This window comes from Amyelois transitella, chromosome 10, assembly GCF_032362555.1.
Source record: "Amyelois transitella isolate CPQ chromosome 10, ilAmyTran1.1, whole genome shotgun sequence".
Taxonomy (NCBI): Eukaryota; Metazoa; Arthropoda; class Insecta; order Lepidoptera; family Pyralidae; genus Amyelois; species Amyelois transitella.
The window spans coordinates 3803324-3825693 of record NC_083513.1 but is presented as its reverse complement, the minus strand read 5'-3'; the positions used below and the strand labels follow the sequence as shown (position 1 = coordinate 3825693).

Here is a 22370-nt window from a genome sequence, read left to right as displayed (position 1 = left end):
TTATTTGGTCAGTTACCACCCCTCACATATTAAACTTTCTTATCGCCGATAGTAGATAAGCCTTTTCTTAATGACTTGTTGATGTACATAAGTTTAACTGACAATAACACGTTAAAATCTTAACAATAGAGCGTTTGAAATAAACAAGCTAATTACTTTTGTTTCAAATATTGAATAACATCATTAACGATGTTGTTCTTAAGTTTGAAAAATATATTTTTTTTGTATTTATATCTTTATGTATTTACTAAACAATATGGCGTTACAAAATAAACATTTTGTTAATGTTGGTTGAATTTCCTTGATACATTTTTAACAGTCAATCTTTATTGGTCTCCTTCCTCCTGACTTTACCCGGCTCCTAACCTCTAGGAGCCCAGAATATGGCTTTGACCATGGATCCTGGATTAGGTGAATCAGGTTTTTACACAAAGCGACTCCCATCTGACTTCCGCAACCTTTGCAGGTAAATCTAACCTGTATTGGATTCATGGTTACACATCCAGTTGCCTGAATGTGTAGGTTTTCTTACGATGTTTTAACTCACCGTAGGCGCATCGGTTAGTATTCAAACTAATGCACATAACTTTGAAAATAGTCTTTGGTACTTAGCCGATGTGGGATTTAAACATGTGCCTATCTGCGGATCACGCATTTTAACCGGGCACCTTACCAATTCGATCACCGACACTTAAAGTCAATTTACTTAGGTATCTAGTTTATTTCAAGTAGCATTTGGTGATATGTAAAAAGTTTCCTACAAAACTGTAATAAACTCATCGAAACACATATACTTATCACCAAAAACTACTTGCAGTCAACTCTACTGTCGCGAGGGTAGTTTTTATTGAAATTAAATAAAAGTTATGTATAGTCCATTTATATTACTGAAATAAAATAAACAATCTTGATTAAAATATGTAGCAATAATAATTTCTGTGGGTACCCAATGAAATAAACCTAAATACATACATACATATGGTCACGTCTATATCCCTTGTGGGGTAGACAGAGCCAATAGTCTTGAAAAGACTTATAGGCCACGCTCAGCTATTTGGCTTAATGATAGAATTGAGATTCAAATAGTGACACATTGCTAGCCCATCGCCTTAAAAGAAGAATCCCAAGTTTGTAAGCCTATCCCTTAGTCGTCTTTTATGACATCCATAGAAAAAGAGATGGAGTGGTCCTATTCATTTTTGTACTGGTGCCAGGAACCACACGGCACTACTAAACTACTACTACTAAATAAACCTAAAGGTTATGTTAAACTACTTATCTTTGCATTTAAGTACTTACCTGAACAAGATGTTAGCACAGGCCGAGCTTTTAATTATAGAAAATAAAGTATAAACTAAAATGTTAGAACGCATGAGTACGAATTTATTTATCTGTTCATTTGTAGGTTCTGTTATATTTATTGTAAGTACATGTTAGGTTCTCTATTATAATTATTGTTCATTCTAATTTCAGATATTATTAAAAGAAGTTAATTTTTGTTAAGTTCTTATTTACCATTTTTATTCATGCTACTTTCTGATAATCTACCTTTTAATGAAATTTGATAAATAAATTAATTAATTCTGTTTTTATACATATGCAATAAATCATTTATTTTTATTACAAAGATCGACATGACAGTGATATTCAACTCCTTACAGGATAAATCAAATTATATTCTTAAATAAATACAAAAAATCATAATTAATAAATGCCTTTATTAATAAAAAAAATTACTTCTTTTTTAACAAATTAGATAGACACGTAAAATTTTGTCACAAGGAATTATTACTCCATCACATGCTGAACCTTGCAAAAATAAGTCATAATTTATTATGATTTTAGAAATTCTTATATATCCAGATAATGAAATAAATAATTTTGTTATACTAACATACATTTAAGTATTGTATACTTATCCAATATGGACTTAGTCTGAAATATAATTTTTCTTTCATTTACAACATCCACAATAAAACCATTAGAAAGCTATTGAACTAGAACAGAGAATATCCGGCACAGGAAAACAGCGTTTTGCCCGCTGTTTTGCTTTTTTTTGTTAAAGTGGCCATTTTATTGCTCCTTAAAATGGGCATTTTATAGGTCTACTGAAAAGGACATGGGCACCGTTTATTCCGGAAGATAGACTATTCTCGTTGTATATGCCTTATAAAAGCTAAAATGATATAGAATTTTATCATTCTCGTTACTTATTACTTACTTATTTCTAAGAATTATTCACCAATATCTTATGAGTAATAATTTATAATAATAATAATAATTAATTAATTACATTCCAGTTATTATGAAGTAGTTATTGCAATAAAAATAAACAAACTAGATAAAAACTTTATATTGTAACATTTTGATGTTACAATATAAAGTTTTTATAAAGTTTTTATCTAGTCAAATACACATTTATTAAAATTATTTTAAGTAAAAATTGGGTTTTTGTACATTTCAATTTTTTTCCAAAGAACGGATTAAGGAAAAGTGCCCGAAACCAAAGAAACAGTTTTCAAAATATTGTCTATCTGTCTGTTTGGTAAGTTATAACTTCGAAACATAAACGTCATCAAAAATAAGTTGTGTTCACCCCGAGACAAAATGCGACGTGAAGCTTAAAAAAACCTGGCGGTAAACTTATTTATAATATTTAGAGGTGAAAATAAGTGATATTTTTACTTTCGAGGCATCGTTACATTAAAACCTAATCATTTGCTTGGGTCTTTTTTCATAATTCTACCAATATTCTTTATACTATTATTACTTTCTACTCTAAAATATTTTTCTGGTGGTGCCTCTATTAATTAATATCATTTTTAGTTCATATATCTTCATTTAGTCATCATCATTTCACCTAATATCCAATATTACAATGCACTTCTAATTGTAATATTGGATATTAGGTGAAAGGGACCTTAGTCCTGAAGTTTTGACCAAGCACTGCGGTAATTACGAGTAGGTATGTATTGAAAAGAACTTCAGATTATTTATTGATGCATTAATTGGGATGTTGACAAATCTTAAAACAATATAAATTAGTTAATAACATTTATTGTGATTAAAATTTTACATGAATTTTCAATTTTAATTTGGAAGGAAAAGTTTTATTATTATAATAGATATGATGGAGAAGTCCATTTAAAAAATTAAAATTGATAAATAATAACTATGTCATCAGTGAATAAAAAAATACGGGACAACTTTTTAAGAAATTATATCTTTAAAACAATTTGAGTAAGCTGCCAGAAGAAAATAATTCATGTATTATTCGTTAAACTAATGCATTTTTTTATTTATTGATGCTATTATTTCACCAACATTTTAATTATTCAACATGCCTATAGCAGTTACAAGTTCTCTTCGGTATTGATTTTTCTTGAGGGGCAGATGAAGTTGATGGAAGATTGCTGGTTGCCGAAGCTGTAGAAGGACCAGGCTGCGTCATTGGCATTACATTTGTTGGATTCCAAATCATTGGATTGTGGTCAACAAATAATGGTGGTAATTCAACACTATTTGAAGGCACAGTATTTCTTTGTCTATTATCGCATTCTGGTTCTGACTTGATTTTAGTACAAAACTCTTCAGGAACATTTTCAGATGAATATTCACAATCCTCACACTTCTCTTCTTTAATTGACAATTTAGAAGTCGTATCTCCAGAGTCTGACTTTTTTGGCTGTTGGCTACTGACAATAAAGTCATTCATATATTTTTTGTATAAATCAAAGGAAAACTCGGCTGCTGGCTTATGTATAGTATTAGGGCTTTTATTCAAAACTGGTGACGTAGCGATATATAATGGGTTTTGTTTTGGGGATAATTTTGGCTCAATCAATTCTTTCGTTGCTTTTGGATCATGATCTACTGTTTTGTTTGTGAAATCTTCAGATGACGTATGTGGCTTGCAATGGTCCAATAATCCAAATTTATAATCGTTAGCCGATAGTATTTCTGGCATATCATTATACGTTTCGTTACTAAATTCTATAATATTTCGATTAGTTTGGTGGAACATGTCTGGTTTATACTTTACTTCGTCTGTTTTTTTCTTTTCTTTCGATCTTCGATTTTGAAACCAAGTTCTCACGACATGATCGGGTACATTCAAAACATATGCGACTTCTTTCCGTTTTGGAGATTCAATGTATGGATTTTTTTTAAATAAACTCTCTAAATAATTCACTTGTTCTGGAGTAAATGCATTTCTATACATAATCGTTTTCATTTTCTTTGCGAAGGAATGTTCAAACGCATCATCCATCTAAAAAAGTAGTTACTTTATAATTTTGTAATAAAATCACTAGGATTTAATATAACAGTTCAATAATTATTACCGTCTATATTAATGATATACAGGGTGACATTTAAAACAACTGCATCCTTTTAAACATAGACTATACTCATGCTTCTGAGCTGTTTGAGCCTATTTTTATTTAAATTAAACGTCATCATTTTCACATTTAAAAAACCCTCAAAAACTACGTCACACGCTTTATTAAAGACCAATACTACAAAAAGAAATTAACACTAAACATGTAGATAAATGTCTGAAAAATAAATTATTTTTCTAGTATCAAAATCAAGTAAAGTACGGAGTTGTCGAGATCGCTGAATGAATTGTGTCGTTGACCTCTGTATCTTACGCGTCGCTTTTCCGCAGGCCGGGGTGATATGACGTATTTAGGATCGTGGATTTTGATACTTTTATTTTTTTTCATACTTTCTGAAATGTGAACCGATATTTTTCTTTTAACGTTTTTTAATATCCTTTAGATGAGTACACTTAACAGTTAAATTTATGCAGTTGAATTAAAAGTCACCCTGTATAAATTGTCTTGAAACACCACTTAAAGAGATTCTATACCAGGCCCTGCCGGCAAACATCATAACCAAATCGATTATGGTTATCATTTGTTCTACTTCAATATTAACGGCCATACGATACTGGCATTTTTACTGTCTCTTTCTGATAAAAAACTTATCTTTGTCGCATGAAAAATCGGCAAAAATTAGTTCGGACTTCCGATGGTGTCCCATCGAGGCCTGGAAGGCGATGGGTCCTCGTGGTGTGGGCACCTTAAGAAATTTATTTAACCATATGCTCTTCACTGGGAAAATCTCTGACAAGGGACGGCTAAGTATTATTACTCCAGTCTACAAGGGATCAGTGCAAGAATGTAGCAACTTTCGCGGCTTAAAAGATCAAGTCCCACACCATTAGGCTCTTCGAGACGATAATTGAATCCTGTATCTGATAGGAGTGTGCTGTCTCGGAGTGCCAATATGGAAACCGCTCCGGTCTGGGAACTATGGAGTCCGTTTTTACTACCGATTATCATGGAGGAATATAGAACGAAGAACACGCCTCTTCATTTCCACTTTTTGGATATGGAGATGGCCTATTCCACAAGGAATCTGGAAGGTACTGAGATCTAAAGGGGTTTCAGAAATCTATTTTAATGTAATTCGCGACATGTATCGCAACTACGGTTCTTTAGTCCAGACTGCTGTTGGTGATACTAAACGTAGTTATGCTGAAAGGCAGGGCTATAAATCCATCATTAGGCCTGTACTGTTTTATGGCAGCGAGAAGTTCCCTGTGCTTGAGTGGCACAAGCAAAACTTGCGTGTTATAGAAATAGACATGCTGCGCTGGATTCGTGGAATAAATAACACAGAAGGACCAGGTGATAAATTCCCATATCCGCGGAATCTTGTTCGTATCATTAGCAGAACAAAATGCAGGAGAGCCGCCTACGCTGGCACGGTTATGTCATGCGGAAAACGGCAGACTACTTGAGGCACAGATGTCTGGCCATGCTGCTACCGCTGAGACAGGCCGAAAAGGTCATGGCTGGAAGTCGCAAAAGATGATAATGCCAATGGACTGAAATCCGAGGATGCCAAAAACCGGACCAAGTGGAGAGAGAGAAGTCGGAAGGCGGACCCCGGGCACCGAAACACTTCTGTGAAGAGTGTAATCGGGAACACAGAGATGAGAGAGAAAGTCTTAAACTTAACTTGGTAGATCTAAAGAATCACAAAGAAAATATCAAAGCGTTTTAAAGTTGTTCACATGGAGGCCTCACATAGATCATGCAGAATGCGAAACCTTGAAAAATTAATCTGCCAACTGCGATGCTATTCCATAGTTAATTTAGCAACTAAGTAAAACTACTATTAAACAGCAGTAAAATCATCTCAGCCAAGATGAAATACTTCAAAACGACAGCTTTCGCTTACAAAGGAGGCTTGGTGGATTGGCACAAGTGATTTGGTGGAGAAAAGTCACAATTAAAAAGTATCGGGATTTAACAAAAAGAGATTAAATAAATTAATGTTTAAAAACAACAGCTAGTTGTAAAGATTGATATATGGAACTCTATCTGTACAGAAATGAAACAGCATGCAATAAGGTCAAAAATAATAACGAGACCTATGACTTAGGCAATAGAAAACTCTGAATGTTACGTTGTTACATCTAGTCAGATTTACATTGTTACATTCTTCAGAGTCTTTGGATAACTGACGATCACAAACCCCCGGACATATAAAAACATCTAAAATGTGGCAAAGTTACAACTGCCGAAATTCCCGTATAAGTATTGAAAATCATCTGGACTCTCGGTGTGGATATCTTGGCACACAAAGTGTATCTGATAATGACCCTAGCCCCCGGAACATAGTAGCGGATGATAATACTCGGAACACGAAAATAAGAGAAAGAGGTCTTCTATATCCCGAGCTAGCAAAGTACTATGTCAAAAGGACACGCGAATCTATTCTCAACATAAGTCTAATCTCTAATATTATAAACTAGCTATGACCCGAAATCACGAGACTTCGTTCGCCGTAAAGTTCAGTAAAAAGCTATATTGCCCCTTAGAGGGTGGCGGCAGAGGTGTTCTTTTATATAGTAGTAGTATTTTATAGCAGAAGATTGGTTTAGTAGCCAATCTTCTTAAAATTTTCTTGGAGAAGGACAAGATACAAATGTTCTTTTGTAAGTGGCGCTTACTTCGCGCGTATAGTTCTTATAATTATATACTACCTTATTAAAAATAAATGGTGTAGTTGGCGCTAATAAATCATCTAAATTCGCGCGTGCAGATGGATTAAATTCGGGCGGGCGAAGCCCGATTCGGTAAGCCTTTTACGCTGTTAAAAGATGGCAGCTGTGGGAGACACTTCTAAGTACGTCAACATCTTGTTCGGCTTTAAAAGACTGTACGAAGTCGACTGCTGCGTTTCTTTTTTATGGGCAAAACACTACGAATTTCAATTCTCAGGCTGTTGTTAGTCATGGATAAGTTCTTTTCTTACTACTAACTACGTTAATTGTAATACACTTAATAAAAAAGTTAATTCTCGTAAAATGGAATAATTACAGTAGTAGCTCGCAGACAACCAAAATGGTGGTGCACTTTATAAGCTAAGTATTATATTTTAAATGTGGTAACTCATGTAGTCTGTCTCACATAGTAAAATCCAAATTAAAAACAATAAATGCATTTTTATATACTCATATTAAATACCTCTTTTACTGCAGCGCTAAACAAAATAATCATCCTACATGCCATATACATCTCTAGACCCAGCGGTTTGAGCTGTGCGTTGTCTGTCAATCAGTCAGAAAGGGAAGGATTTTATGTTTTATATATATTTAAAGATGACAATTTGGCGGATTACAACTATTCTGGAGGATATTTAACATTTCGCATTACTGGTCGTCCTGTGATTTTGATCTTATCATAACTTTTGCATAATGTTAACTATAAAATCAATTTTTATTATTTACTTAGGTATTTCCCTTACTTTAACTCAAAACTTTATTCTTTTCTTATTACCAGTACAAAAGTACTTGAGTCAGCTAGTAAGTTATCTATTTTAAATACGATTATGTTTTTTCAATTATTCTAAATATTATTCACACTGATTAACAAAAAGTTGTTTATCTACAAAGGAAAGCTTAATTAAAGGTTATGATGATAACTTCAATTTTAAATCCTTTATATTTTGTTTAACTAATTTTGTGATTACCTACAATGATATGAAATATAATTGTATAATTCTTGTAAAATAATTTTATAAAGAGCTTATGAAGTGAACAATGATATTATCCGACACCTTAGTTACGTGGGGTATTCGAGTAACTGGGGAGGTTTTGAACAGGCACTGCAGTCAATATATATTGAACAAGATGTGATGAGGTTTCTGTTGAATCTACATTAGATGGCATTGAACAATTACAATTAATACATTTTTTCTTCAGTACTGCTTGTTCTTGAGGTGGAGATAAAGTAAACAGATGATGGCTATTTACCGGAGCCGTAGAAGGACCAGGTTGCATCATTGGCATAGCATTCAAAATCCTATTTCCTGGAGATGGCATTGGACAATTGCAATTAATACATTTTTTCTTCGGTACTCCTTGTTCTTGAAATGCAGATAAAGTAAACAGATGATTGCTATTTACCGGAGCCGTAGAAGGACCAGGTTGCATCATTGGCATAACGTTCAAAATCATATTTCCTGGAGGCAGATGTGGTTGAGCAACAAATAATGGTGGCATTCCAGTAACATTTGGAGCTACAGTTCTATTTGTATTATCGCATTCCGAATTCGACTTAATTTTACTCGAAGACAAATCTTCAGGAACATTTTCATTAAAAGACTTATCTACTCTTATTAATGGTGTAGAAGGCGAATCTCCAGAGTCATAGTTCATTGCGTGTTGGCTACGTTTAATTAAGTCACTTTTAAATTTTTTGTATAACTCTTTGGTTGAAGCCTTATATTTACTATATGGTGTCGATAAATTTTGTTTTGGTGATAATTTTGGATCAACAAATTCTTCTGAAACATTTGTAGTTGCTTTTGGATCATGATGAACTGTTTTGTTTGTTAAATCTTCCGGAGGCTTGTGTGGTGGGCATTGACGCAATAATCTCAATCTATGATCGCTTTCTGATGGTATTTCTGGTGAAACGTTGCTAGATTCTTGATAATTTTGATTATCATGATAAACCATGTCTTGTTGATACTCTACATTTACTGATTCTTTTAATTGTCGATTTTCATACCAAATTTTCACAGCTCTTACTGGGACATCTATAGCATTAGCGATGTTTCTTTGTACTGGAGCTTCATTGTAACGAACCGTTGTAAACAAACTCTCCAAAAAATTCACTTGTTCAGTGGTGAAGTCAATTATATTTTTTTCACAGAAATGTCCTGGATCGTCATCCATCTAAAACAAAATGAAGCTATTAAATACTGCCTACTAAATTATAAATACGAAAGTTTCTAAGGATTTTTGTCACTATTTCACACAAAAACTAACTACTGAATATGAAATTTTGAAAATTTTCATGATTTTTTGCAGAATAGCTGGGGTACTAGATAACATAATAAACAGTAGTACAATTAATAGAGATTAAGATAATAAGTACTAAGACACCTTAGTTAGTTTTGTAATAAAATCGCTAGAAGTTCGGAATTCACTAAATCAAACTTTTCAATATTGTTGTTATGTATTTAAATGTCACAACATTTATTAATTGTAATGCAAAACCACTGTTATCCTACGTCCTAATCCTTAAAAAATAAAAAAAATTCTCAGAAAATAAGACAAAAGGCAAGTGGACTGACTTAATAAAAGAGAGAGAGAGACTCAAGTGAATTATTATTACCTTTATATGTACATCATTACATAAGATGATGAATGAAAAAAGAATAAAAGATAAAGAAGATTACTAAATTTCATGAAGATCGCTTCAGTGGCTTTGACGTGAAAGATGGAAAAAGACACGTTCACATTTATCATACTATTAATAAGGACTTATAATTATTAGTGTAAATAGCTATGAGTAAGCTTCTTGCATATAAGTTGTTGGTTTTAGTTATTTTATTTCCGTCACTCTTAAGTATTATTCAAATAAGTAAAGTAAAAATCAAAATGTTTAAGGTGAGTATGAAAATGAATGTTGATCCTTAAATTTTTAACTATTTTTTTTTTTTGTAGGAAGGTGGTTGTTATACCAAAAATTTAAATATTTAGTTTCTTTTATAATATGTTCATTTTACTTTCAGATAACTTATACTTTAATGAGACAATGAAGTAATTATTTTTTTTTTAATAAAAAGGACGATGATAGAATACAAAAGTTAAATAGATTACTCTATTTATTTAAATTGGGTGTGGAATTTCGGTGTGGGGAATAAGGCGTGGAATCAGGTCTAAAATTTCCATAAAAGATAAATTTGTTTGAATCTGCAATTAATATATTAGCTTAACATTAAAATTTGTCAAATAATAAAACAATTCTCTTTTATGTACATTGTACTACATAGATAAGGTAATGATTTAAATTTTGAAAGTAAATAAAAAGATTATTATCTTATTCTAAGTTAGTTTTTCTGTTCATTCGGTTGAATAAGTTATTATATTACATTTTACTGTTCTTTTATGATAATTTAACAAGAGAGCTATCTGGCACAAAGGATAAGGTTGCCATTCAGCGCCGGAATGCAGCCAGAGTTCTTGGCACCATTGGATTTTTGAATTGTTAATTATGATTAAGATTTTCCATTTTTTGGTTATGTTTTAATTATAATTAGTTTTAGTTTGTTTTAATTAGTATTTACAATCATATACAATAATTCATGAAAATTAACATTTCAGTTTGTTTTATAATTTATTAAGTTGTTATTTGAATAAAAATATGTAAATAAAGGTAACCTTTTATTTTAACTTTACTTATAAAAAGTTATGAATGTGGTTGAAGCGAAGGAAGTATGCAGAGATCGTGGCAAGTGGAAAGAGGTAGTCTCTGCCTAAATCTCCGGGAAAGAGGCGTGATTTTATGTATGTATAAAAAGTGATCTCGTTCTTTCTTTCATACTATGCCTTTTTAATATCACGACGGTGACATTTTGACTGATAATTACGATTTCCCAACTAAATTGCTGAAACTTGGAATACTTGAAGAATCCAGGTCAGACGAAGGGTCTGTTCACACCCAGGCGCGATGCAGCGCGTTATTTTATCAAAACCGACGGTATTAGCCGTTATTTGAAATATACCTTAACCTAGTGGCTTATTCGGATAATTGGAGAGATTTTGAAGAGACACTGCAGTTAACATGTATTGAGCAAGAGGTGATGTGGCTTCTGTTGAATTCACTATTGATGCATGACAATTGCAATTACAAATTTTCTTTGGTACTGTTTGTTCTTGACATGCAGCTAACATTAATGGATGATTGCTATTTACCGGAGCCGTAGAAGGACCAGGCTGCGTCGTTGGCATAACATTCCAAATCATATTTCCTGGAGGCAGACGTGGTTGAGAATGAAATGGTGATAATTCAATTCTATTTGGAGGCACAGTTTTATGTTCATTATCGTATTCCGGTTCTGAATTAACTTTCTTAAGAGACAAATCCTCAGGAACATTTTCAGATAATCGTTCACAATCACCAGACTTTTCTTCTTGTATTATATTTGGTGCCGAGTCGGGTTCGAGTTTTCTTGGGTGTTGGCTAGTTTTAATTAAGTATTTTTTATACTTTTTATATACATCAATAGAAAACTCAGGTGAGGACTTATATCTAGGACTTTTTTCAGATACTGGTGATGTAGCAGTATATGACGTCGATTGATCTCGTGTCGGTGATAATTTAGGGTCAACCAATTCTTCAGAAACTTCTGTAGTTGCTTTTGGATCATGGTGTATGGTTGTGTTTGTTAAATCGTCCGACGAGGTGAGTGATGGCAAATGGGGCAATGATCTCAATCTGTCATCGCTAGCTGATGGTATCTCCGATATATTAATTAATGGATCGTTACTAGATTCTTTATCACTTTGATTATCTTGATGAAGCATATCTTGTTCACACTCCAATTTTTCTTTCTTTTCTTTCATTCGACGATTTTGAAACCAAATTTTCACGGCTCGTTCAGGAATATTCAAAGTAGTTGAGATTTCTCTTCGTCTTGAAGTTTCAATGTATGGAAACTTTTTGAACTCACTCTCCAAATAATTCACTTGGTCAGTCGTGAAGGCACTTCTTATCCTCTTTATTTTCTTTCCGCCGGAATCTCGAGGGGAGTTCTAAAAAACAGAAGCCATTTAATATTTATCAAGTTCAATTTCTAGTTTTTAATATAACAATTCAGAGAAATTTTAGTTTGATTTTCCTTTACTGTGCAATAAAATTATGACGAAATTTTTTCTTGGACTTGGGATATGCTTATAAACTTAGGATTCTTATTTAAGGCGATGGGCAGTAACCAGTCATTTGAATCTCTAATTCTATCATTAAGCCTAACAGCTGCATGAAGCCTACAAGTCTTTCAAGGCTCCTGGCTCTGTCTACCCCACAAGGCAAATACACGGGAATATGTGAATAAATGAATATAATGCAGAAAACTACTTACAGTTCGAATAAAATCGTATTTGAAAACGGATGACCTCTTTTGAAAAAAGGAACTTGTAACGACCTCACTTTGATTTTTCATGATTGTCATTCGTATGACTGACAATGACACAAACAAAACTATGAAGAACGTAAGCAGTACTGATTATTGGGTAATTACATATTTCCAATATATAGTGTTCCAAAAAACGTTATTTAATCACTATTATTATTTCTAAATCATACACAATTAACTAATTTCTATTAATACAGATACGTTAGTATACCATTTATAGTTAATTGTCTTTGATATAATTATCATAACGTACATTAATAGGACACTAATTTTGACAGTTGTTTCATGTCCACCCACATTTTTGCCTTTATTATATACTAGCTGTCATTACTTGCTGCGCACAAGTGATAGTTTAGTGTCACCTACAAAAGAATACAGGTTTTCGCAAATCCCACAGCAATTATTGATACATCCTCTCTTAGCATTAGTTCTGAGTAATTAAAGAACCCTTATCAATTGTTAGGAAGAGATAATTATCCCGACTTCTTTGCTAAGTGCCACTAATCGGAACAATAGTTCGGGTTTCCATAGACCCTGGACTATGAAGCAACTAATGATGCCATTGGGATATTAACGATGATGATGATTGCATACTTGTACACAATAAACATAAAAGTAGTTGTTCTGAACTTCTTCTTTAAAGTTCTTTTTGTTTAATAACGTCGATAAAATTTTTATTTTTTTACAAAATTGTGAATATCTCAAATACCACCCGACCAATTTTATTGTCCCCTTCTAATTTCATCAAAATAAGATGGCATTACAGACATAATAGTGTACATAAAAAAAATTTTTTTGCCCCAAGTTGATCTGCAGCTCTTTACAGGAAAAACAAACTCCATTTTCGTTAAACTTATAACATTTGAAGCTTAACCTATTTAGGGTTCTACATTAGATAGCTATGCGGGGTTAAGTTTTATCTAATTTAAAGTTTTACTATTTTTCTATAACACACACCTTGATTACTTTCAACCTTATCTAGTGTTAGAATAAAATATCTTTGACTAGCTATTGCCCGCGACAACGTTCGCCATAAAAGTTCACTGAAAAATCTGACACCCCTTAGAAGGATATTAGCTTATCTTACCTTAGCTATCGGTTGGTTACTATTTTATTATTATATATATGGATATGTATGGATGAACCCTTCAATGAGAAGTATAACAGATTGGGCTGGACAATAGGGATGATTAGAAGGTCTTCAACAAAATAAACTAGAAAAAACATGACAGAACACATTATGTGACTTTTAAGTTGTAATTAAATATATATAAATATTTTATAGCCATTCAATATTATGATGGAAAAGACAAGTTTAAAAATTCAAAATAATTTAAAAACAACTATGTCATCAGTGAATAAAAAAAATATGGAACATCTTTTATTAAGACATCATATCCATAAACGTAATAATTAAGATAGCTGCCACCTGATGACTACCTGTCATACTTAAATAGCGTTTGTAAGAGACGTTTTGGACTCGTCCAAGTAATGCGTTAAGTACTTCGTTATATCTCAGGTACTTTTTGTTTAAAATAAGATTATTTCACTAATGTTCTAGTTGTTATGAAACTAAATTAATAACCACCAAAACAAAAATAAGTCGTCATGCCTATTTGTTAATTTGTTTGTGAAATAAGTATTTACTAGAACCAGTTGGTGCCATTTGTGCATGGTAAACAGTGAATTCTTGTTAGTACTACTAGTATATACAGGGTGATTGGTAAATTGCCTTTCATAATTAGGGCCATAGTTAATGAGTAAGATAGAAAGAGAGAGAAAATAAGGCATATTCCTTCTTGATATTGGTTAATAGCGTTCGTGTAGGCACAATTTGATCTAAATTCTATGTATATTTAAACAAAATTGTATATTTATTATGTTAGGTGATTTTAATGGATGGGTGGGTGTAAAGCGTGATGGATATGAAAAGGTGCTTGGTGCGTTTGGTGACGAAAAGGTGAATGATAATGGAAGAAGTGTATTAGAAATTTGTCTAGAGTGGGATCTTTTTGTGTCGAACTCAATGTTTCAACATAAAGAGATCCACACCTACACAAGAGTGGAAGGTATTTTAAAAAGTATGATAGACTTTGTGATTGTAGATGAAAGATTGAAGAACAAAGTGCTGGATACCCGTGCATATCGCGGTGCTGGCATTGACTCGGACCATTTACTGGTGATATCCCGGATAAGGGGTATCTTCAATCGCTGGCGGCACAGGGTAAGGGAGCAAACCAGCGCTTTGGAAAGAGTAAAAGTAGAAAATTTGCAAGATATGGATGTAGGTAAGAAGTATATTAATAGACTGAAGGATGAATTTGAAGATTTAGAGGAAATGAGCGATATTGAAGATGGATGGAAGGAATTTAAAGAAAGAATTGTGAAAGTAGCTGTTGAAGTGTGTGGTGTAAGTAGAAGAAGGAAAGGAAAAAATCACAAAAATGCGTGGATGAGTAAAGATGTGCAAGAACTTGTGCGATTAAAGAAGAAAGCATGGCTGGATTTGTTAGCAGCAAAAGCTAACTTAAGAATGCAAGAGGTTATAGATGAAGATGTGAATGAAGCACGTAAGGAATATAAGAAAATGAAAGATTTGGTTAAGAAAGCTGTGATTAGAAAGAAAGAAGAGTATAAAGAGGATTTTGATAAAAGGCTATCAGAAGACTTTCAGTCAAATCTGAAAGTATTCTGGAAATCCGTAAGGTCAGCCCGAGGAAATACTATAACCAGAGAGCTGACTAGGATCAGATGCCAGGATGGTAGCGTTGTGAAAGGAGAAGAATGTGTACTAAAGATATGGAAGGACTATTTTGAAAGTTTATTTGAAAAAAAGGAAGGAAATAAGAAAGATTTCTGCTATAGCGAAGAAAAAGAGAATGAGATGGAAGGCGAAATTGAAATGTTCGAAATTGTGGAAGCACTTAAGAGTATGAAAGCGGGAAAGGCTGCTGGGTGTGATAGAGTGTCGGTCGAGATGCTTAAAGCAGGAAAAGGCGTAGTAGCTAGTCAGTTGTACTGCCTTTTCAATTTGTGTTGGAGAAGCGGCCGAGTACCAAAAGATTGGTGTAAGGCTGTTATCGTGCCACTTTACAAAGGAAAAGGGTCACAGCTGGACTGCAAAAATTATCGTGGTATAAGCCTGCTTAGCGTCGTCGGCAAATTGTATGCTAAGGTATTGATTAATAGAGTCAGGAATGAAACTGATGACAAAATATGGGATGCTCAAGTGGGATTTCGAAAGGGAATGGGATGTACTGATCAGGTCTTTTCCTTGCGGTGCATAGCCGAAAAGTTTTTGGCCAAGAGTCAAAAAGTCTATTGCACATTCGTAGATCTGGAAAAGGCCTATGACAGAGTTGAGAGGAATGAATTGTGGTCAGCACTTTCTATGCATGGGGTGAGCAGTCTCTTAATACGAGCACTGAAATCCTTATATGAGGATTCGAGTGCTTGTGTCAGGATAAACGGAGCGCACACTGAGTGGTTTAAGATTGAGAAAGGCGTTAGGCAAGGATGTGTTGCGTCACCGTGGCTGTTCAACCTATTTATGGATAGCTGCTTGACAGATTTGAAAGAGTCTAAAAGTGGATTAAGGATGAATGAGTTACTCGTCAAATGTCTGCTCTATGCCGACGATCAGGTTATACTGGCGTCATCAGCGGAGGAGTTACAGGAGATGGTAAACTGTATGCATGAAGCTTTAAAAGAGAAAGGAATGAAAGTGAACGTAAGTAAAACTAAAACACTGGTTTTTGAAATGGAGAAAGAAATGACAGCATGTAATATTTTGATTGGAGGAGAAAAAGTGGAGCAAGTGAAAGAGTTTGTATATCTAGGATCAAAGTTTACATCAGATGGCAAGTATGATAGTGATATTGAAAGGAGAGTGAACGCGGGGAACATGGTGAATGGAGCTTTGCATGCCTTTATGAGCAGTCAGAAACTATCCAAAAAGGCTCGACTGGCTGTGCACAGGGGCGTGTTGGTCCCGACATTAATGTATGGGAGTGAAAGTTGGGTATGGCAAAAGAAGCATGAAAGCAGAATAAATGCAGTGGAAATGAGAGCGTTAAGGAGTATGATGGGTGTGAAATTGAGTGACAGGATAAGGAACAGCGTGATAAGGGAATGTTGTGATGTGAAAGAAGATGTAGTTACAGGAATAGAAAAGGGTATGTTAAGATGGTTCGGTCATGTGGAGAGGATGAATGAAAGCAGGTTGACTAAGCAGATATACAAGGAGAGTGTGGAGGGAAAGGTCGGAGTGGGAAGACCTAGACGAACGTATCTTGATCAAATTAAGGACGTCCTGGTAAAGGGTCAGGTCAAAAGTACCCGAAACCGCCGAGCTTGTATGAAGAGAGTTATGAATGTGGACGAAGCGAAAGAAGTATGCAGAGATCGTGGCAAGTGGAAAGAGGTAGTCTCTGCCTACCCCTCCGGGAAAGAGGCGTGATTTTATGTATGTATGTATGTATGTATATTTAAACCATACAGCTTAACATGACCTGTCAGTCTTTGCGAGACTGTTGGCTGTGCCTAACTTATAAAGAAGTGACAATATGAAGGTATTTACAAATAGCTGTATAGGTAAATGATAAAATTAAGATTTAAATTGATTTATAATCAGTATGGGAAAAGAAGTAGCTGGCCCACATTATGTGTATTGTCAGCATGGAAGATATTTATTATACTGGAAAAATTTTGAAATGGCGTCATAATCCCATTTCTTGCAGTTTCAAATTAGCTTTAATATTTAGATTTTAGCTTTTTAAGACGTGACTATATGTATATATGTCTTTATACGTCACGCTTGCTACTGCCAAAAATCGATGACTTTCTTAACTTAATTTAATATATCTGTGATTCATAAAATAAAGACCATTTAAAAGTAACTCACAATGAATAACATTTCCAGCGTCCGTAGTATGGCACGCCCGACGCCGTTGTTACCGCGCGAAATAGTATCGTTTCACGCCACTACAAAAAACGAAACAGCAATAGTTTTTCGCGCGATAAAAATGGTGCAGCGTGTGGAGAAAGCAACGGTTTCATTCAGAAAAAGTATATAGATATTTAAGATCTAAAGTTCACTTAATTCAAGCCAATTCTACAAGTGGCGTAATTAATCTTATTTATTTTAAGATGCTTCCTCCTGCGAGTAATCTATACTTACTAATATTATAAAGCTGAAGAGTTTGTTTGTTTGAACGCGCTAATCTCAAGAACTACTGGTTCGAACTGAAAGATACTTTTTGCGTTAAATAGACCATTTATTGAGGAAGGCTTAAGGCTACATAACATCACGCTGCAACTATTAGGAGCGAAGAAATAATGGAAAATGTGAAAAAAACGGGGAAAATTATTCATCATTGAGGGCCGTTTTCACGCGTTGCGTGCGCTGCGAAAACGGTTTAAGATACCAAAATATATGTATGAAAGAATTATTTCTCTTGAAAAAATCTTAAAAAAAATGGCCGCGATAGTATATGTCTATCTTTTAAGATTAGCTCACTAGGACCGTTTTTACGGTAATCATAGTTGGTCGAAATTAATGCATTATTTATTAAGATTTGTTTCGACGGAATAATATTAATCTTTATCCAAAAAAATGTTTTGTTGATTAAGAGTATTTATTTCTGAACAAAATTGTCTTTGACATTACTTAATTTCAACGAACATCTTAGAAGATTATTACAATTTTAAAATAACATCGATATAAAATGAGATCAAAATATGACACTGCAAGGAGAGGCGTTGCTTGCGAGCTCATTTGTTTTTGCGATATTACATTTTGGTTCTTAAATATTTTTTTTAGTTGTTGGTTTGAAATTAATTATCTACTAATGTAGATAATTAATTTCAAATTATCTAAATTTCTCGCAATAACGTAATCGATGCAATAGTTTTGACTGGTCCAGCAGTCGGTCAAACAGTGCTTATACGAGTACCTCGCATCCCAATGATTCCATATGATTTACCTTTTAATTTAAAAAATAATCAATTTCCCATTCAGCTATATTTTCCCGTTACAATATATAAATCACATTTAAACACGTAGGAATCGAATGTTCTGCCACATGCGAAGTCGGATCGGGTCGCTAGTGGTAAAATAAATTAAACCAACGTTATCAATTACTCAGAACGGTTATTACGTGTCAATCAATATTAGAAAAGGAGTTACATCGTAAAGTAGCTTCCATGTTGAGCTGGTCTGCTTGTCTTCCCATGCAAAATGTAAAAGTCGATCAAGCAAAGGCTATTATTATACTTGGGATTTTTCTTGTAGCAATAGGTTAGCAACTATTTGAATCTTAATTCTAGCATAGAGTTAAAGGTTTTATTTCACTTTGGTAACCTGGGTAATCAAATTCGTGGCTTGCTAGTCTTTTCGAGATTTTTAGCCCTGTATACCCCGTAATGGACAAAGACGTGATTATATGCATGAATGTAAAAAGCAGTTGATAAATGTCAGTCAATTTATCAGAATCTTTTGATATGAAAAAAGGAGAAACATTTTAAAATTACCTACTTTTTAAAGAGAACATCGGGTCTTCTATGTGTAACCGCATCCAGGAGAAATAACTTAGTAAATTACCAAACAGATTAGATAACAATTTGATCGATCTTGCTTATCTGTCAATTTTCTATCAATAAAATAATTTCAATACTGTCAAAGTCTGTAGGAATTTGATCATTATGTAATGCAAGCATAAATAGAAATATATACAGGACAAATTACACATATTGAGTAAGCCTCGAAGTAAGTTCCTGGCTGGGATTAGAACCCGGGACCTCCGGTGTCCCAGACAAGCGTACTACCGCTGCGCCACAGAGGCCACAATACTTAATCATATTATAAAATCTTAACATATAAAAGGGTTCCGAATCCCAGTAGCAAACGCTGTATGTCAGTTCGTACATAAAATTAATAATACTCGTATATATCATTTGTTCGGATACCGTACTAAGAATTAAAATTAACGAATTAATATACTATAATAAGGTTGACATACTTTTTAAAATTAAAACTATATTTCTACTATTCGTTGTTTTTGTTAGTTAGTTAGAATTAGACTTTTTTAAGAAAGAACAAAATTTGTAACATTGCAATATCTAAAGGTTAAAAACGATTTCATATTTCTACGAGTATGCACGCAGTCGAACACAAGCATAAGTATTAGAACCAATTGTACCTAAGTAATCTCAATAAGTTAATGTTTTTATGTGTTTTTATATATTCCTATGAGCTTCAAATTCCGATCGAATCAATTCAAAATCACATCGAAATCAAGTTATTTTTTTTGGTATTAAAGCTGTTCTGTGGTTCTGTTCCGTGGCTGATAATATGATGGTTTTTATGATAATACAAAAATATAGTAAAAAGTTTTGAATTGCCGTGTAGGCAGTGAAAAAACAAGTTGACAATATTTTCGATTTTTCAATTATGGGCTAACAAAATAATAAATTTAAGATATACTTACTCGTACTTATAAGAAAACGAAATATTAACAATAATACACATTTATTTATTAAAATTAAATAGTCACAAACAACACATTATTTAGAAGAATGTAACTTAATAAGAACAAAATGAACTTTATAAAAAAAGAGGACCCGCACCTCATTCCTTGAGGTATTCCATTTAGGACACCTCTGATATCACTGTGATATCCATTAAATGTCTGGTGATGACCATTATAGTTGTTCTACATGAAGTGAATGTTTCCATTCATGGTAAAACCATTGCGAGGCAAGATGGCGGTGGCGGTGGTGGAATAGGCAGCATGGGGCAGGGTCCATATTCTGCTGAGGTATCTCGTAGTTTCGCAAATTAGGTGTCTGTAATAAAAAATATATATAATTAGACACCTATTATCTAAAACACATAAAATATTATTGTCTTGGAAGGTATCGTATAAGCAAGAATAAAATATTTTTGAGTTATAATGAGATTGACTAACCGACACAAAAATGAATGGGATTCAAGTCTTAAAAAATTTGTATATCGGTTGCAAGGCCGATCTCTAGAAGAAAACATTGAAATATTCCCAAAGAAAGTGGATGTTTATCCAGTTTCTTGGGTTTGAGATTTGTCTTGAGCAAAACTGTGAGATTTTTTATATATATTAATATTGGCTGTATTCGTATATTATTTTGATAAATCAGATCTCATTGCCACGGATTCAACAAACAGCCACAAAGTAAATAAACAAAATTACCATGATCCAATAAGTTTTTCTATGAACAGGCATATCACAAGAAAATCCAGTACCTAGTCGATCAATAAAAAGGGGTACAAAAGGAGTACGGCTTTTGTATTATGGAATATCAAACTCACCTCATTTCTTTGTTTGTAACGTCGTACGAGTAATAATCCCGATCCACGATCTGAAATTCTGGGGACGATGCGCCCCCGCAAAAATTCTTCCGTAATTTATTATACATAGTATATCCAGTATTTATTATAAACTTGGGATTCTTCTTTTTCTGAGCGACGGGCTTGCAACCTGTCACTTTATACGAATCTCAATTCTATCAGTATAAACCAAACAGCTGATCGTGGCCTATCAGTATTTCAAGACTGTTGGGGCTGTCTACCCCACCAGGGATATAGACGTGATTATATTCCAGGTGCCACTGCAGCTGCATCTGACGCGGCAGACATATTGGCAGAATCATTTGGCTCCAATTGTTGTACAAATTATTTGGTTGTTGCGGCGCATTTTTCTGTTGTTGGACTTACATCTACGGTGTCGATGCAGATGTGCTTTTTTCTTGTCATTAGTCTGTCTTTAGACCTGTTTTTTTTTTCTTTCATTCGAAGATTCCGGAAGTATATTTAATTTTTATATTTAGGTTTAGAACCTCGTCCAGTTTAATGCGCCGCGTTCGGTCTAAATAAAGGTTTCGTGAATATTCTTTCTCCAGTTGTAGCATTTGCTGAGTAGTTGTGTGTGAAAAACAGAAAAGTGCAGTGAGATTGCTATCTGTTTTTTATCTCCGTTCACAGCTTGTACGGTTTTCCCAACTTAATGATCATGTCACGAAGCGTGGTGGCAGCCGCAGCCACATATCCATTATTATTCATTCTGTAATATCCGTTCATACGATTTAGAAATCAGTTAAATTTAATTATTTGTCCCTGCAGCTAATGTTTCTCCACTATTTTAATCCAGGATATATCCCAGTTGTTTGGCTGCACTGCCTATTGGTAGAATTATTAGAATGAAAGGCCGAATGGGGGCACATATACTAGCTCTAATTGCTTAAAAGAATGATTTGGTTGTTGCTGCGGAATGATTGGCGCAGGAATTGATAGTTCAATGCGCCGCGTTTGGGTTAAATATCAGTGTCTTGAAAAGTTTTCCTCCAGTTGCAGTATTTTTTTGGATTCTTTAAAGCTGTCTACAGATCTGTCTTTTAATTATTCATTCTGCGGTTCTGGAACAATACAGGAATAGTTTTGAGTTTCTGGGTTGAACATGTCATGCTTGTCAACAACGCCTTGTATCAGCATCTCCGTCCTGTTCTTCGGATTCCTCATTTTCCTGATTCAGCTGTTTTCAGATCAGTCATTCTTTTTATTCAGTTGGGTGTTCTCCATTTTGGTGATCGTATTACGTAGTATGCGTGAGCAGTTGTGGTCACATATTATTAGCACACATTAGATAAAGACAGTATTTTTCCTGAAATTTAAATTCTTCCATGCTTTTAATCCAGGATATACCCCAGTTTATTAGTGCCTCTGGAGCTAAAATGGGCGCGGTGGGAATATTGGATCGTAATCGTTAAATTAGAATCAAAGGCTCAGTATATAGTTGCTCTAGTTGTGAGAAATTGGTTTTTGTTGTGCTAGTATA

General features: G+C 33.8%; 1 protein-coding gene across 1 annotated transcript; it reads right to left on the bottom strand.

The window, feature by feature from the left end:
• Positions 1–3331: 3331 nt before the first annotated feature.
• LOC106137614 (homeobox protein otx5-A-like) lies at positions 3332–4222 on the bottom strand. Its single transcript, XM_013338473.1, has one exon. The coding sequence runs from the start codon at positions 4220–4222 to the stop codon at positions 3332–3334; it is 891 nt and encodes a 296-aa protein (XP_013193927.1).
• Between the last annotated feature and the right edge of the window lie 18148 nt (positions 4223–22370).

What these genes read in the sequence shown, in the direction of transcription:
- LOC106137614 (XM_013338473.1), bottom strand. Translation starts at nt 4,222, where the DNA reads ATGTATAGAAATGCATTTACTCCAGAACAAGTGAATTATTTAGAGAGT.